General features: G+C 41.6%; 1 protein-coding gene across 1 annotated transcript in view; it reads right to left on the reverse strand.

The window, feature by feature from the left end:
• Window positions 1-4,892: 4,892 nt before the first annotated feature.
• The window catches only part of atrnl1b (attractin-like 1b), a 54,219-nt gene continuing 40,240 nt past the window's right edge, over window positions 4,893-18,871 (reverse strand). Inside the window, exons 27-29 of the mRNA XM_034570148.1 lie at window positions 13,667-13,774; window positions 7,134-7,248; window positions 4,893-6,948 (exon numbers count right to left, since the gene is read on the reverse strand). Of these exons, the coding sequence (XP_034426039.1) occupies window positions 6,824-6,948; window positions 7,134-7,248; window positions 13,667-13,774 (348 nt within the window). The 3' untranslated portion in view covers window positions 4,893-6,823. The remainder of the gene's footprint in view (window positions 6,949-7,133; window positions 7,249-13,666; window positions 13,775-18,871) is intronic.

Consider the following 18,871-nt stretch of genomic DNA (forward strand, 5'->3'; position numbering starts at 1 on the left):
ATGAATCCTGGGATCAGTTGTGCCAGAAAGGATCCACCGGTTGGCGCCTTCGTTTCTCGGGAATGAAAGGACGCATTGTGGGTTCCACAGATATGTCAAGGTCATGTTCTCCTGACGTAAGGGAACATGCCAGAATCGCAATATGATTTATTTTTATTATCAGTTTGTTTGCATGAATACGCAAAAACTACTGGATAGACTTCCGCGCAATTTTGAAGAAGGGTTTGGGGGTCAGGGAAGAACCCATTAAAAAAATTAGACATGTTTAGAGGACAGATATATATATAAAAATCCAGATCTAGTGAATTTCGCTGTGGGTTTATAAGGGGACTGTTGGGCCTTGGTGGGGGGGAAGCACCATCCTTCAGCCACACTGTTCCTTTGGTTAACATAACCAACAACAATACGCACATTAATTCCCACACTCCTCATAAATCCACTATTTTAGTCCCACTTGAGTAACATTTGCTAAAAACTACAGTCCCCCTGGAGCTGCATTAAGAAATAAGTCAACTTTATCTTTGAAATTTAAGTATTTGTTTATCGCCTATTTTTACATCATCAGTGGGAACAAATGGTCTTGAAGCTGAAAACCACAGACGGGACAGAAAGGTCAAAAATGTTAAAAGCAACAAACAATTTGAAATGTGACACCGATCTAATTCATTATCTTTATCTCAAGATCATAAAAATAATATTTAACAGACCTTTTTTTTTTTTTTAGCTTATTGTTTGTTCCGTGTCCTTGTGCTTGTTTGTTTGAGTCAAAGTCAAAACCTTTCAGTGGTATCTGCTCGAGCTGCTGCTCCGTTCACAGATGTGCTCGACGTTACAATTGAACAGTTTAAGAGGCCACTTTAAGAGTAGTTGACTGAAGCTGCGAGGCGAGAATAGTCGTCATTAAACCTATGATAAATATCATTGCTCCGCAGGTTTACTGTCCCTCTGCCGTAAAGCCCCGAGGACCAGGACATAGCGTTCCGAGACTCCACCTCCCACCAACAATAAAAACCACGGCGGCTCGACCCGAGTCACAGATACAAGAGAATCCTGATAAAACAGAGCAATCGCAGCGGCTCTGCCTGGCAGTGGTCCCGTCTAATTACTGCAACTTTGACCTCTACGGCTCCGTTGCTTCAGAACCTCTTTGGATTTCTCCTTTTCCATTAACCAGGAGAGCAGCAGCAATTTCACTTTATTACTCTCTCTCTATGTCTGTTGCTTTTGTTGTGTCCAAATGTCAGTAAACACTCGGTGACATCGGTTTCTTTGAGACGCCGCCCCTCACATCTTCTCCACAGCGGTGCAGGGTCGACAGATAAGAGATAATGATTCAGGGCCTTGATTGCAAAAAAAAAAACACCATAAGCTGAAAACACAGAAGGTGCTGAAAACTTTTTAAATCCCTGGATGGATTAAGAACAACAGCGAGAAGATGACCTTTCGGTGCAGAGACTCTTAAATGGTCAGAAAACCAGATAGACTGTGAGGCTGCAGTCATCGGAGGACTCCACAGAAACTGAACACACAGTATGGCAGAAGAATTTGAAGCGAAGAAATGAAGTCAGACTTGTAAACTTATTGTTGCTACTTATAAAAATGATCTAGTAACAAAGTAAAACTGTAATTTTTCAGGTTATCTACTGTTTGTTGTGAAAAATCCACTAATTTCCTTAATTGTCCTCATTCATAAACGCACCTAACTTAAGGTTCAGCTTGAGATGCTTAGAAATGTCGATTAAAATGTCCAGTTAATGACCTGACGTTCCATGTCTTACGTGCTCGACCTGCGATGACAAAGAGGTTTCGACATTTCTCACAAATGAAGCCGTCGCTGAGGAGCTTTGAGTCTTGGAGTAATAATAAGCATAAAACCGTGTTCAGCACCATGGAGAGCGCCGTCTCCACAAAGGGCGGCCGGGGGTGAAAGTGAGAGTCGGACACCAGCTGTTCTCAAAGTAATGACTCCGTCACGTGACAGAAATTACTGACGACCACTTATTTTGGAAGTCTGCCCGCTCTCCTCATGTTCTTGGTCTAATCACTCATTGAACACTTTTGCAGCAACAAAGCAAAATCAGCTTTAAAACGGACAACGGGTGAACATTAGTCTTGTAGCCACGTAATCCACAGAACAGGAGCTTAATGATATGACGTAACTGCTGTTACCGGTATTTTTGTATAGTATATTGATTTAGGTTTCATGATGCTCAGCAGGTACAGGTGCAAGTGTGAGAAATTGGGAAGATGATGAATAAATGTCACAATAGCTGAGTTAAATCTGTCATGAAGCCAAAACTACACAGTGATATTTAAGTGTTTGAGCTTTTGGAGGACGACACACACAACACAACACAACATCCAGACCACAACACTCCTGACACTCACTCTCACCGTTCTGTGAATCAAAACACCATGAAGCGCTTTCATCAGTCAAAGAAGAAGTGAGATCAGTCACAAAAAGAAAATCCAAGTACCTGCACGTTTTCATGTGGCGGTGCAAACATAAAAATCATTTTATAACCAGCAGATGCCGACACATCTGTAAACTCATCCGGAGCAGCATCGTGAGACGTCCCCGGGCAAACAGACACAAAGTGGAAGGAGCGAGACGTCGACTTGTTGTGACGCCCAATGCTGCCGGCGTGGCGTGTTATTCACGGAACGACATTAAAAACTGGTGACAGAAGTGACCAGGTCTGCAAAGATATTCACTTTAGGGTTAGATGTTCACAGGCGTCCAAAACACATGTTCAATACCGGTTCATTACATTCAATACAGATATTAACACAGGAGCCATTAGGCCACCACAGTTTCTTTATATGTGGTTTACATTATTAAATAATGGCTACAAGTATGTGTCCTGATAAAAATGATAAATTTAGACTATATTTTTATTTCTCTGCTGCAGCTCACTTTACTGCCTAATGAACTCTACTGTGTGAGCCGGGGGCGAAGATGTGGGAAATACTTTTTTTTTTTTTTTTAGATTCAAACACACAGAAGCTGTAATAAGTGTTAATTTCTACAGGATCTTCAGGGCGCTATTAAGTCTTAAGTGAATTCAGCAGAAGCCCAAAAGTTAAAGAAAAAACTAAACTAGGAACAAATCATCGAACTTATCAAACCGAGAGAACATAAGAAGACAGGCCCCGGAGAACTGTGAATTTATGTGTAAAGTTATTTCTGCAGCTTAATATTCAGTTTTGACACTGAAGCAAAAAGTGTAAGATTTGACTTTGTGAGCGGAAGAGTTTCTATTTTCATGAGATGCTTTACTGACTCAGAAAAGCAACCACTGTCCCAAATGTTATCGGGGGGGGGGGGGGGGGGGGGGACGACTTGTGTGATTTCTTATTGTATTTCCCTGGATATCAAAATCCATAAACCATCTGTTTTCTGAACAAAGGTAGAAAATGCAGAAGAGGATTGAAGAACACACTTTGGAGCAAAAACACATGTTGATCCTTCTTTTCCTCTATGTTGAGTCGTTGTAATTATTATGACTGAAAGTGACACAGTCTCCATCTCTGTGCATTACAGAGACAAAGAGGAATAAAGATCTATACTCGCATTGCGTCCGATTCACTCGTCTATTACGAACCATCAACCTGATTAAGTCTGAGCCACCTTCTGGAATCAGACTCGCTGTATCGTGTGTGTGTGTGACGCAGATTTATTTACGTAGAGCCACCTGCTTTTTTAATTAATTTCCTCCTGATAAATTACGCAAAAAAAGACAAGGTCAAGGTCAAGGGCCCCCCCCCCGACTTTATCTGATTAATTTGAAGGAAACTGAATTAGCTCGTGCGTTTAACAAGGAGGGAAAACCCACCTGACGTTGATGCACTGAAGAAGAAAAACATAATTTTTAAATAATCATATAATAACTTTCATAATTCACTCAATTCTGGAAAGAAAGATGCTCTGATAATGCACCTCCCTGGCTTCTCTGTTGCAGATGCATCACAACGTGGAAATAATTAGTTAATAGTAATGATGAATAGTAAGAAATGCTACACAAACAGAAAATCTAATATTTTTCATATTGTGTATTTACAAACCTCCTTACTAAACATGTTTTTGTTTACACACAGATTCAGTTCTTTAATCCCTTCTTTATGCAACTAGTGATTTTATTTGCACATTGTTTCATCTACTCTTTATGGGACTGTTCAGGCTCACGTGGCAAAAAGTGACGTACCAATTTTAGAAGCATCTCACAGCGTCTTCTCAGCAGCAGCAGCGGATCTGTCGGAGCCGCGCAGCACGAGGACAGCGACGGTTCAACGCCGCCTGTCACCTCCCGTCACCTCCCGTCTGCTGGAGGTTCCCACAGGGCAGGTGGAGATCGACTTTTAACAAACTGTGGGCACGAGCACAGATTGAATCACCTGCTGCAGCTGGAGAGAGTTAAAAGCAAAATGTTTCATCGTCAGTGTGACACAACCGGATGAATTATGAAGAAATGGTCTTTATTAAAAAAAAAAACATTATACATGTGACCTTCACACTTAGTGACACTAAATGGTTTCAGGTTTGCTGCTGTAACCATCAGTGCTGGACACGGCGAGCGCCGCTTTAGGGCACGAGTGGCTTTTCTCCCACAGAGCGCCGGCAGCTAATGAATATAATGTTGTGTAGAAGTGAGGATTATGTAGAGTAGCACTTTGGCAGCCTGCATCCCTTCTCAAATGCACACTGACGGTGACACACAAACACACACAAACACACAGTTCAACAGTGGGCGCCAATTACAAACTGGATGTTTAAGCTTCAGAGGAAGTAGCAGACACACAGGAGCAGAGGACAGACAAGAAACGCACCTTGGAATTCAAACCCTGTTCCATGAATACTTGATTTGTGTGAGAAGACTCGAGAGAACAAATGATTTTCAGGTCTGGTTTTTATTTTATTTTATTTTCTGGCATCTTGTCCATCTTTAAAATACACTGAAGAATTACTGATATGCAGTTTCTCATCTTTTCTTTTTTTATTCACGGTACAGTGAGACCCGGATTCCTGTGTAATGACACTGTTATAGGATTACTCAAAAAAAAAAAAAATACACAAAATGAAAACACATTAGCTGGCGTACGCTCCTCGTGAAATGCATCAAAAACGATCACAACAAAAAGCGAGACAATGCCCATCGAGTCCTCAAAAGACGCATCATAAACAAATAACAGTCGACGTTAAAAACAAACTGGTTAAAGTCAAGAATAAAATCAAGTTAAATGCGCTATTACACAGGAATCTGTTAAATATCAAAACAAAAACAAAATATCAACAGAAATGCTTTTTTTTGTTTTTGTTTCCACAAGTGTAGCAAAAGACTTACAGTTTATCATCGATATAATAGCAACAGGGGGACAAGGCCTAAAATAAATGATCATCTGTTGCCATTCTGTCATTAAAAACCTGACAAACACACGAAATCTCAAGAGACGGGAGTGACAAAGACTCTGACATGTGTTCCAACAAGACACTGTACAGCTCGGGATGGAGGTCGGGCTAAAAATGGTCGACAGCTTTGAAAATTCTGAAGATCAACAAGCCCCCCCCCCCGCCCACCTCCCTCCTCCAGAGGAGTTCATGGAAAGCCAAGGCATTAGAAAAGGTAGCACATCTCCTCGTACTCAAAAGGTGGAAATAAAGTCGTAGCTTCAAAATCAAAATTAGAAAAAACAGACGAGTAAACAGCCAGAGGAGCGTCAAGCAGACGTCTTCCCCCCCAAACGGCCTCAGAACCACCACATCAATCCAAAGGCGAGTCCGAAAAAAGCCTCACGTCCGAGTTGCACAGCAAATGACACAATTACAAACTACAGCAAAGAATGTACCAGAACTTCAGTGTTATTCTGGGTTATGAAACTTCTTCTCCTTCTTCTCCGTCACCTCCATCTTTCCTTCGAGTCTCCCATGACTTTACTTTGACCATTTGTCTCCCCCCCCACGCGCCGCCCGCGGTGATTGCAGCCTCGTGTCTCCGCAGCATTCGTACACGTCCTCCGCAGGAAATACAGACTTTCGCTTCAGCTGGCTGGATGATCCGTATGCACGGGGGAAAATGCTTAAAGAGAGATCGTTGATGGGAGCTGGCAACGTGGTGAGACAGAATACTCTTGGTTGTCAAAACACTGTCATGTGCTTTTAGAAAAAGAGTCGTGTCCTAGCGCATAGGTTTTCCCCACAGAAAGGCAGAATGGATTCAGTCAATACAGCAAAAAACTGAGTTAAGAGTCAGGCTCGTCATAGAAACTAAATGCTTTAGCACCGTAGAATATCACTTGTTGGCAAGCAAGAAAAAAACAAAGACGACAAAAAAGCCTCATAGGCAGCGTGTTCTGGAAATCTACCATTTTCAACCCTCTGATTATATTTCCAACGCAGTGTGAGGGAAATCAGTTTGACTTTTAAACACATTAGCTTTTTCCCTCGTGCAGAGCAGACGGACAATGAGGTGTCACAAGGTGCGGACCCCTCCTGATGAATCTGTCTGCGATGGTGCCGATCCGGTGGGTTCCCTCTCAGGGCCGCGACGAGGAGAGGAGTTAGAGCCCAGCAGCTGAACGAGGCCGTCACACAGGTTGGAGAAGGATTTATGAGGCTGAAATATGCAGAGTAGAGCAAAAAGAAAGGAGACGAGTGTTGTGCTCGCGGGACATTGAACTTCAGTGGTAGCAGCTGGATGAAATCTTCTACATGTGGCCATCTCTTGTCTCTGGGAAAGGTTTCCAAGCGGCGGGACCTTTGAGGATTTGGTGCGACGTGACCTCAGATGGCGTAAGAAAGGGAGCCGCTGGATTGGTGGGTTGAGTCTCAAACGCAGGTGCCTTGGTGTGCGGGAGGAAGGGCTTTTCTGTTCTTTAGCGCCTGGCACTTGTCCTTAAAGTCTGAGGGTTTCTGCTGTGAAATGTCTATGAGCGCACTGGCAACGATGATTCCTGAAGAGGAGGAGAAGAAAACAAGAAACATATTAACGTGGTGACACAGTTACACTCGGGAAATAGGACCTTCCAAGGAATGTTTGTGTTCTTCACTGCCTTCACATTTATACTAAGGAATTAAACATTTCAGCCATAACAAGAAAAACAGATGATAGTGGTCACAGTGTTTGTCTTTACTGTACCTGACTGTCCCGGTGGAGGTAAGTCCGACAGCCCAGAGGGCAGACGCATGAGGACGGTCATCACGGCGGCTTTCCCTCCTGAACACGGCTCCATGGCAACAGGTTTAGGGAGACCCTGAAGAGACAGAGAGAGAAAACACCAATTCTTTACCACTTCTGTGCGGAAGAAAGTCAAGAGGAGAAAAGAAAAACGTCCATCGGTTTATTCAGATTTATGTTGGCTCGATATGTAGAAGAATCCAGGACCTGTTGGTGGTCGTACCTCTGCTTTACCCCCCAAGCTTAAATCAACGTGATGTCACACAGTCACACTTGAAAAGCCTTGAGATGTTGAATTCGCTTTTAGTTTTTTTGGTTGGATCAATCAGAACAATGGTCACTGATATTCGCTGCTGAAGTCGCTGCATTTAATACGTGGCGCCTTCCCTCCCGAGACAAATGATTTGATTGGTCACACAACAAAAACACTTGAGCGCGTCCCCCTGTCAGACAAGCCCACGTGTTGAGGCAACGACCCGCCGTCGGAGTTAATGGCCACAACTGCTCGTCTCAAGCGTGAAAAACATGTCATCCTGATAATGAATGCCAAGGGTTTCACAGCATGGATTGGATGAGGGGAGAGAAAATGGGGAATAACATGTCTGAATAGAAGTGACTCCTTTGTGTCTGTCTGAATCTAGAATGGAGATGAAAGAGGCAGTGAAATGGGAGCGAACAGGGACGCAGCAGCACGTTCATTAAAACATGAGACATTTGTATTAATATGTTCAACTGGAAATTCTGCTCATATTCAGGTTGATCATTTTTATTTGTGTTATTACTTGAAAAGGCTTACATGCTCTAATGTTTAGAAAACTTTCCTCAAACTGTCCACTGCTGCAGCTCCTCTTTTCAGCCTCTGTCTGGTTTGTCCTGATAGAGCCGAGTCTGCTCTGATTGGCCAGATAACCCTCTACGTTGTGATTGGTCAGCAACTTTCAGCGTGTGGGAATATGTGGGAAACGTCGGGCTCCAATCGAGCTTTGTTGGGGGGGGGGGGGGGGTGCCAGACTAGCTGCTGGGCTGTATTTTTTGCAGTACTTTTACAAACACAAATATGTGACAGCATATACACTACCGTTCAAAAGTTTGGGGTCACTTAGAAATTTCCTTATTTTTCAAAGAAAAGCACTGTTTTTTTCAATGAAGATAACATTAAATTAATCAGAAATACTACATTGTTAATGTGGTAAATGACTATTCTAGGTGGAAACGTCTGGTTTTTAATGAAATATCTACATAGGTGTATAGAGACCCATTTCTAGCAACTATCACTCCAGTGTTCTAATGGTACATTGTGTTTGCTAATCGCCTTAGAAGACTAATGGATGATTAGAAAACCCTTGAAAACCCTTGTGCAATTATGTTAGCACAGCTGAAAACTGTTTTGCTGGTGAGAGAAGCTATAAAACTGGCCTTCCTTTGAGCTAGTTGAGTATCTGGAGCATCACATTTGTGGGTTCGATTATACTCTCAAAATGGCCAGAAAAAGAGAACTTTCATGTGAAACTCGCCAGTCTATTCTTGTTCTTAGAAATGAAGGCTATTCCATGCGAGAAATTGCGAAGAAACTGAAAATTTCCTACAACGGTGTGTACTACTCCCTTCAGAGAACAGCACAAACGGGCTCTAACCAGAGTAGAAAGAGAAGTGGGAGGCCCCGGTGCACAACTCAGCAAGAAGACAAGTATATTAGAGTCTCTAGTTTGAGAAATAGACGCCTCACAGGTCCTCAACTGGCAGCTTCTTTAAATGGTACCCAGCAAAACGCCAGTGTCAACGTCTACAGTGAAGAGGCGACTCCGGGATGCTGGCCTTCTAGGCAGAGTGGCAAAGAAAAAGCCATATCTGAGACTGGCCAATAAAAAGAAAAGATTGATATGGGCAAAAGAACACAGACATTGGACAGAGGAAGATTGGAAAAAAGTGTTATGGACAGACGAATCAAAGTTTGAGGTGTTTGGATCACACAGAAGAACATTTGTGAGACGCAGAACAGGTGAAAAGATGCTGGAAGAGTGCCTGACGCCATCTGTCAAGCATGGTGGAGGTAATGTGATGGTCTGGGGCTGCTTTGGTGCTGGTAAAGTGGGAGATTTGTACAAGGTAAAAGGGATTTTAAATAAGGAAGGCTATCACTCCATTTTGCAACGCCATGCCATACCCTGTGGACAGCGCTTGATTGGAGCCAATTTCCTCCTACAACAGGACAATGACCCAAAGCACACCTCCAAATTATGCAAGAACTATTTAGGGAAGAAGCAGGCAGCTGGTCTACTGTCTGTAATGGAGTGGCCAGCGCAGTCACCAGATCTCAACCCCATTGAGCTGTTGTGGGAGCAGCTTGACCGTATGGTACGCAAGAAGTGCCCATCAAGCCAATCCAACTTGTGGGAGGTGCTTCAGGAAGCGTGGGGTGAAATTTCTACAGATTACCTCAACAAATTAACAGCTAGAATGCCAAAGGTCTGCAATGCTGTAATCGCTGCAAATGGAGCACTCTTTGACGAAAGCAAAGTTTGAAGAACAAAATTAGTATTTCAAATAAAAATCATTATTTCTAACCTTGTCAATGTCTTGACTATATTTTCTATTCATTTTGCAACTCATTTGATAAATAAAAGTGTGAGTTTTCATGGAAAACACGAAATTGTCTGGGTGACCCCAAACTTTTGAACGGTAGTGTATATAGTCATAAAGTACATTAAAGTGTACATGTTGCTGTATTGCATGCGTTGTTACTCAAAACAATTATGCCCCATGATCAGAAAACAATATTCACATGCATATGCCCGGAGTCCCTCATGATGCAGAGGCAGACAGTAGCACTGCAGCCGACACACTGTACACAAGCAAATTAAATTGACAGTCATTTCATGACCATTCAAGTGATTCTACTAATGAATGTGAGCGACTTTCATGCAAAGGAGCTGATTGAACCTTTGCTGAATTTTGACTAATGCAGATTCGACTGTAAATTACATGTATATGATTCATTCGGTAAAAATCATTACAGCTGTTTCAAACAAACTGGACAAAACTGGTTCGTAAAACAGAAGCTGCGACACGGCACTGTGGAATACGTGAGGTCATCATGAATGGTAAGGGTTGGCAATGTCGTGAACAAAGATGGACGACATAATTAGATATTTGATGCTATAAAAACAGGATGAGACGTCATGAGTGACAGCTGAGATTGACTCTGGATTTGGTCGAGCGTGTGTATCAGCTGGACTTTGATGATGCGGCTCCGACCGACTTTTGTCCTCCGACTTCTCCTGTAGCGCCACCAGCAGACCAAGGATCGCACTGATCCGGTGAGATCTCTCTGTTTTTGCCGGAAAATAATGTTGACTTGATGCAGTGACTTTCAGTTACATGACCAGATGACATGACCTTGTTACATTGTCTGCTCGTCTTTTTCTTGAAGTGCACAGAGCTATGAAACTACTGTCACATCAATGCTGCAATTGTTTTTTTTCCCCCGCCGTGACAACATAAACAACACATTTGTGATTGTGTGAAAGGCAGCAGTAACAGCAGAGTTAAAGCAACTTCTTTCTTCACGCTCGCTGGGATGACAGCAGTCATACAACACCGAGGAAAAGAAAAACATGAGCTAATTTCAATCCACTTCCACGTACAGTGGCTTTTTCTGTCCATTTCATATCTTCCAAAGAAGCCTTACACGTCCTGCATTGATCAAGCACAAGGACTGTATGATGGTCATTCATAACCTTCGAAGCAAATAAATATGCAAACACACACCCGTAGGAACACACCAACACACAACATATCTGCTTTCGTTTCCCCCTGCTGACAGGTGTCATCCATCATACTCGCTGTCTGTTAGTGGTTCCATATGTTGAATGCCAGCCTTGGCGAATAGAGACAGCTGTGACATCAGTGCAGTGTTGGCGCCCGACCGGCTCTCTGGCCAAAAACTGCTGTCATCTTGGTCAGTAAAAGCAACGTCCATCACTCTGGGGGCTTCAACCAACCCAAAAATAGAGGAAATTGGCTCAAAAGCTGTGGTAATTTTTTTTCCCTCAGACCAGCTGGAGGGTCTGCAAAGATTTGGTGACAGAGAGCTGGTACTAAGTAATTCAGTGAGATCAGCGCTGACAGTACAGCCACAGAGGAAGGTCTTCAATGTTTTCATGTGTTGGGAAGAGTGTGAGCGGTAATTGTGGTGCATTCTGACCTCTTTCTTTATGTCAGATTTCCGAACTGACACACACACACACACACACACTACATGCAGCTGTTGTGCCTGCTGATTTGTTTGTGAGCGAAGGAGTGGGTTCTAACCTGAAAGTATAAACAGAGCTAATAGGAAACCAGTGATGCCAGCGTGGCGCCAGTGTCCTCTTTGACATCAACAAAAACACTTCCAACAGCTAAGTGGTGCCAGATGCTGACCAATTAACCTTTATAAAGGAGAATTAAGGCTCGTATCATATGGTTCACCTTCGCCTGGCACCAGGGCCTGTGATGGAGCTGCATGTTGTCCAACATATGGATCTACACAATTCAAACCATGTGGATTTTCAGAATATATTTTAAAAAAGCTTTGACATTACAAATGCTAATGTGATTTTTACTTATTAAATATATTCTGGTATCTTTTTGGAAGCTTCAAATACAGTTAATTATTACATGATTTGAATGTCATGTAAAAACACTTCTATGCTGCTAGAAGCTATTAGAAAGTTTGGGAAATCATTAACAAAGCAACATATAAATATAAGCTGCTTGGTGAATTATATCTCTGCTGCATTTAGCGTGAAGCCAGTCATCATAGAAATGTGTGTTGAAACACATTCAGGCTACAATGAGGCAGGAAAGCTGCTTGTTTATACTGAATGTACAATATACCCCATGTTGTGTGGCAGTAGCAGCCACTGAAAAGCATTCTGCATACAAATAGGTGTGAAATTAATGTTGGACACAGGCGTGTAAATGGCTTCCAAAACAACACAGTGCTCAAGTTACATTGTAACTTCCTTTAAAAGCTGAACGGACATCTAAGAGAAACCCAAGCACTCAACGGTTCACTCTGCATCTTGAAAGGGTCGAGAAACAGGAGGCTGGAAATTTGTCTTTCTCCGGTTATCGTTTCCAGAACAGCTTTGGACAGTTTCTCACTGCAGGACTCGCATACTGGTGCTACGTATCTACCTTAATGCACCTTTTTGTGCCGGGAAGGGATCAAACCATATAACATGTGGACACACGTCCCACTGCAATGAACTATTTACTTGATTAGATAAAGCAGCGGTTTCCGGCGCCACTCAGATTCCGATTATACATCACCGCTTTAATAGATCTCTGAAGTGCACTCAGAGATCTAAGAAGCATTGTTTTTCTCACTGTACATTGCCCTTCAAAATACCATAATGCACGGTGAGTCCCACTCAGCGCTACACTAATAGCTAATGTAGTGCCTCCTTGTTGGTTGCCAGTGATAATATTTCTCTTTAGCAGCAGGTGACACAGAGCTGGCTGAGGAAACACTTCTGAGGATGTAGCTCTCCACATTGCTTTAAACTAAGCTTTTATACCCGTGTGGCATTGAGCCCCAGACTGCACTTATTGCCAGGCGTCTTCCTAACACTCTGCGTATATGGGAGGCAGCAACAGGACGTTACAAAATAACTCATATGTGCAGAAGCATGTGAGCATGCAAGGTTTGAGATCTAAATAATAATTATACTCCCAGTAAATAACAAAAAAGGGTAAATTAGGTAAAAATATGCATGTAGGACAAAGAACAGTAATAAAAACAATGTTCCACAAACCAACCTGATCAGATATCAGAGCAATCGTCTGACATTCAGTGATGGTTTTTTAAATAGTGATCATATTTTCTTTGCTGTGAGATTGAAACATTCATAAAAATCGATCAATATATTGATCAAAAATCCATTTCAATCTGGAAAAATCCTGGTTTAATGACAATGTCTGCAGCTGTGATTTGCGGAGGACAATTCATATAAAAAGGAGAAGGACATGGGAAGATAAACCGTGAGAGATTTCTCATGATGTGGATAAAGGGCTGACATATTGTGAGTAGTGAGCATGAGCACAGCACAATGAGGTCTAATTAGAGAGCACTGCAAAACTATATCTCATTCTGTGAGCGAGTATCCGATGCCAGAGCGAAGACGACATAAGGAGGGTTACGTGGACAAATGTATCGGCGCTATGACGGTCAGATTTGGGAACAGGAAATTATAAACATTAATAAAATGTTTACGGTATCAGCATGGAGAGATGATGTTTAAGATATGCAGCCACACATTCACTGCATTTATTGTATTGGCATTAACTTGATCATCTGTGTGTGTGTGTGTGTGTGTGTGTGTGTGTGTGTGTGTGTGTGTGTGTGTGTGTGTGTGTGTGTGTGTGTGTGTGTGTGTGTGTGTGTGTGTGTGTGTGTGTGTGTGTGTGTGTGTGTGTGTGTGTGTGTGTGTTGCACGTGCAGGACTCACATCAACCACCGGCTGCAGCACTTCTGTTTGTTCTCCTCTGGCATCCAGCGCAACAGCAACTGAGGCAAATGGACGACTGGCCATCTGCTGACGCTCTCTCATCAGTTGCTGTAATATCAAACACAGATGACAAATGCGTCCGATTAAATGACAGATTACTGTGGAAAGGAAGCTGGGAAATGTGCTCTAATGCAATGTAAATATAGTAAACATCATTGATCTGTGTAATATGCAGCCCAAAGTACACATTTTGAATTTCAGCACCTAAGAAATGAAGTAAGTCAGTCTATAAATTAAAGATTGACGTTGCCTAAAAACACAAATAGATTTACTAATAGTACATATTATCAGTATACATATCTGTTAAAACATTTAATCCAACTTTGTAAAATAATATACTGTGGAAAAATATCTCACAATTATAAGTAAAGGTATTAACATGTATGTAGCCATTGATGCATCAGTAATCAATATTCTAACAATTATTAATGATGTGCAGTATATGTCTATAATGAAATAATGAAACATTCTATTAAACACTTCAAGGGGTTTAAGAGTGAGAAAGATTGGATGATTGAAAAACTGTGTTCAGGCACAAATGGGCCCAGGGCTATTACAGCATGAAGCTCAAAATCAATAACAGATATTGTGGAGGAAACATTGAAAGAACACAAAGAACACAAAGTAAACATCCATGTCCTGAGGAGTTGGAAGTATTTTGTGCCCAACATTGAGCCCCAACATTATTTGAGGGTTTCCAGTTGAGATTATAGATTTTACTGGAATCAAATTCAACAAAATAAACTCCCCACCACTAAAAACACAGGTGATTTATTGTCATTTCCATATAGATCACATTTCTTTATCACAGAGAAAACGGCCTCTTCGAGATCATGCACATGAACGCTGCGGCGAGGTTACTGCCCGAGAGTGACACCGTTCCTGCAGAAAACACCCCCCCCTCGTATTCTCCACCGATCAATATTGTAAAACAACTTGTGCCACACTTTCATCAGCAACGCGCCGTGTGATCAATATCTGAACACGCCGCCATTTTAGCAACAAGGACATCCCTGATTGGTATTGGATTTGTGATGAGCTTAAGTGTGCTGCATTAAGATCTAATTGTACTTGAGATTACTAAGCGCATCAAGCGGTTGGGATGATGGGCCTCGATGGGCCCGTCTCCTGCCCTTCCTCCCCACATCTCTGAAGTGGCATAAACATGGTCCTGGGAACATAAAAACTATTCCATGCTTCGACTTAACAGGGGACATATGTAACAATAATAAGAAAATAATCTTAATATATTCAGTGCTTTTTACAGGTTCTGTGTGAGCGGATTCTGAAGCATTTCCAACTCTGAGACTCATTGATGGGGAGTGAATTTAGAGGAAAGTTCATGTTTTATGAAGGCGTCACTCTATTTGAATCGTTCCCTGCGGGAGAAATAAAAAACGTCAGCCAACGGAGAAATTGAGATTGATCACTGGATTGATTTTTCTTTTCACAGCTCAGATTTTTAAACTTTAAATCTGAAGGCCAGTATCAGATTGTTGTACATCTCTACTATTAAACATCAAAACCAGCAATACCAGACCTATGGATTTAAGCTGCTGGGCCACCATAGGTCAAAATGAAGAATTCTGCCCTTTTCGAAAAGATAAAAGCAGAATGGAGGGCCTGGCGGGGTTGCTTTAAAAAAAGAAAAAAAAAAGAGCTCAAGGTTTATTACAGTTTCCAGCACAAAAGCTTCAAATCCAACAACATACATCCTATATGTCAGATTGCAGTAAAGTTATTTATCATGCTGCAGAATTCATTTAAAGCAACAAAGCATAAGGAGGGAGCATGAAGCACAGCCGGTGAATTCTAGTAGTTTGCTGCGTGTCCTCCACATGCATCTAAAACGTTCTGGGAATACACTCATCAAAAGAGCCAGCATAATACCAGAGAGATTCTAGAAATGAATACTAAGTTAACGACAAAAGGCAAGAGTGAACTCTGTAAAACCAATTAACGTTTCCACAATGACAGACCGATTTTGTCGAGAATACAAGCTGGAGCCATTCATGGTTGTGATAAGGCCGGGCATGCCGTGTATTGCTTTGCAACTTGATTAATTTGGCAAGTGAGCGCGTGAATTATCTGTTCTTTTGAATACGGCATTTTGTTCCCTTCATTGGATTCTATAAAAAAGGTAGGTGTCGTCCTGCCTCTGAGCTTATTCCACACCTAAGCAGGTCACTTTGTCCTTTTCAAAAGATCACTGCCTGCACCTCAAGGCGCGGTCCTGCAGAATAGAAATAAATCCAAATGTAAGAAAATGAAAAATAAAATTCGGTCCTTTAAGGCGAAAGGTGAAAAATGACAAGTAGCAGGTATTAAATGTTGATGACGTCTGTACGGTCGAGTGGTTCTGTGTCAGCTGAAACACCCAGAACTCACCAAAAGATTTGACTCGTACATATTATTAATATGAGTAAATTCTAAAATAAAATATTCATTAAAGTTACCTTGTCGGATTTCCATAATTCTGCTCTACTCATTAGCGAGACAGCTTCCAAGGGTAAACTACAACCTGATATGAACCCCTAATCACAGCTACGCTCTTTTATCTGTAGCTTTGGTGGAAACTATTAGAGTCCAGACTTTGAAATGAACAAGGGACAATCAAGGTGACCAGGGGCTTAAGAGAAGGATAATCTTATTACAGCGATCAATGACTGCTGATTGGGCTTTTAAGAGGAACGAGAGGGGTGTGAGACTACGCCAAGTCTGAAGAGGGACATTTGAGAAATAAGTGGTGAGTGGTGCTTTCCTTTTTCTTTTTTAATCGTTGCAAACATTTGAACAAAGTAGAAATTCGAGCCGTCCTAATAGAGAAGGGATTCCGGAGGAGGATTCAGAAGCTCGGAGACGAGTAATTCCAATTGAAATAATGTGAGCATGTAAAATTATTTTATACCAAGTCGACAAGGTAGAAGCTTGGATGTTATTTACACTTCAGTTAAGCACAAACATGATATATTTGCAAAACAATGGTTGAGTTCAAATAACGGATTTCGTAAACTTGCGAATCCTGAGGAGATATTAGCTGTAATTTTTACCAAAAAAGTGTATTGGATTACAGATAAATCATTGACTACACCTTTTAACCAATGGGTGTGTTACTCATGAGGATACATCCTCTGAGATCTATGAGCGTGTAATTGTGATAGATCTAGTGGGTGTTGAATTATTTTATAGGAGAGGAACAATGCTTGATGTGTTAGAGGATCACCAAAGTCAGTAAGATTCACCCTCTGGGGACCATGAATGTCAGAATAAAATGTAATCATCGCAGCTATTTCAATGTGGACCAAAGTGATATTTTCCTCCATGGAGCCATTAACTTTCCATTATGGACAACACAGAAGAGCCTTTACATCCATCACCGTTTTATCCTTCTCTAACACAGCGGGCAGGTTCACGTCATCAGTTCCGAACTGGCCGCCGCTTTTAACCAGCGTCATTCACAGTTCAACCTCCACGGGCTAACGATAGCTTTTAATAAACAGATAAAGGGTTAGGGTTCATGCTTTTTGTGAAAACCGTTGCTCAATAACACTTTCAAGTGCTTTCAGAGTGCCGGTAAAACGTCAGCACTCAACACAATGGTCAGTGTGTACGAGGTGTGCCTCTGGGCCTGTTTGTACGAGCGTGAGAGAGATAAAAAGAGAGAATTAGATACGGCCACGTGTTTGTGTGTAAAACATCTCCGTGTTGCTGTGTAATGTGAAATGTCAGCGCCCCCTCCCTCCCGCTACCCCCACAGGTATTTCAGAGAGGTCAGACCTCGACTTCCTCCGTGGCATTTACAGCCGCTTTCATCGCTGCGGCCACCACTCGGGATCCAAGTATCGTCACCTGTTCTTGGCTAAAATGAGTCAAACATAGCAGCCGCACCTTTGGAACCGTGTCCTTCAACTACCAACCAATAAGGAAAGCTCTTATCCAATTAGTGCATTAGTGTGGTGAAAGATAAGCTTCCTACGATCAAATCAATACCGGAAATGACAAGGAATTATATACAATGACAACTTGGCCACGTGTGCATACTAATGTCAAATGTGTTACATTACCTTACATTATCTGGAGAGACCAGCTTATATAAACACATCGCTTTTTAAATCTAAGACAACCCAAAAGTCATTACACAGATTTCACACCAATAAAAGCCTATAAAAAAAATAGTGTTAAAAATCCATCAGTATCTATATGGAACTTGGCTGGATCAGTGTCTCATTAAGACTCATTCATTCCATGCCCTTACGTCACATGGGAGCTTGTGAGCATGAGATGGCCCCCAGCCCAAATCCATCCATCTCTTATTTGGACAAGTCTCATGAGCTATGGACAAGCTCTTCTAAATTATGTTCAGTGACGAGCCAATCAGGTCACTGATGAGAAAAGAACCAAATCAGTTAATCTAGTGGCACACAAGTGAGCAATCGCAAATATCCCTAATACCTCTGAGACTCTTGTGAAGCTAAATAGAGAACTGATAGATTCTTGTGCCAGACATTTCTCCAAAGTTACAATAACAAAAGAATAAAAACTATTAAGTATAGAAAGTATAAAAAGTATCTTTCCATCAGTTACAATGTGAGCATATTCTTTATGTTAAATAATATCAAACTTGATTAATTTAGCTAATCATAACATAATGCTATTTTAAAAACACATAGGAAGAGAAAAGACAGTATTTAGGTCCAAACGTGGAAGCACTAGTCATTCTGCATCTCTGTGTCTAAAGGGGTAAAAACTATTATTTAAAAGAAGTAGGGACCCTTTCATATATTGATCAATTATTACATCTATTATCATTATATTGAAAGCAAGTGCAGTTAGTTTTTTGTTAACAGCAGCATCCTGCACAGCATCTAAAGATGAGTAATCACAATTAAACTGAAATAATGTCCAGTCTCTTTTGAACAAACCAAAGGGAGGCTTTTATTGGACATGTAGATGGATTTGTTTGCAGTTATGTTTTGAGCACCCGGTGCTACAGACAGAAGATCTGGTAATTTTGGTTTAAAAAAGGCTCGATGCTGTCTGCACCTGCCAGACACTGATAATAGGGCTTATTAAACCAAGTGAGAAAATGAAGCAGGTTAATGGCCGGATGTTTGTTATCTCTTTCACTGGCTGAATATTGAACCT

This window comes from Hippoglossus hippoglossus, chromosome 19 (genome assembly GCF_009819705.1).
Source record: "Hippoglossus hippoglossus isolate fHipHip1 chromosome 19, fHipHip1.pri, whole genome shotgun sequence".
In the NCBI taxonomy this organism is placed as follows: Eukaryota; Metazoa; Chordata; class Actinopteri; order Pleuronectiformes; family Pleuronectidae; genus Hippoglossus; species Hippoglossus hippoglossus.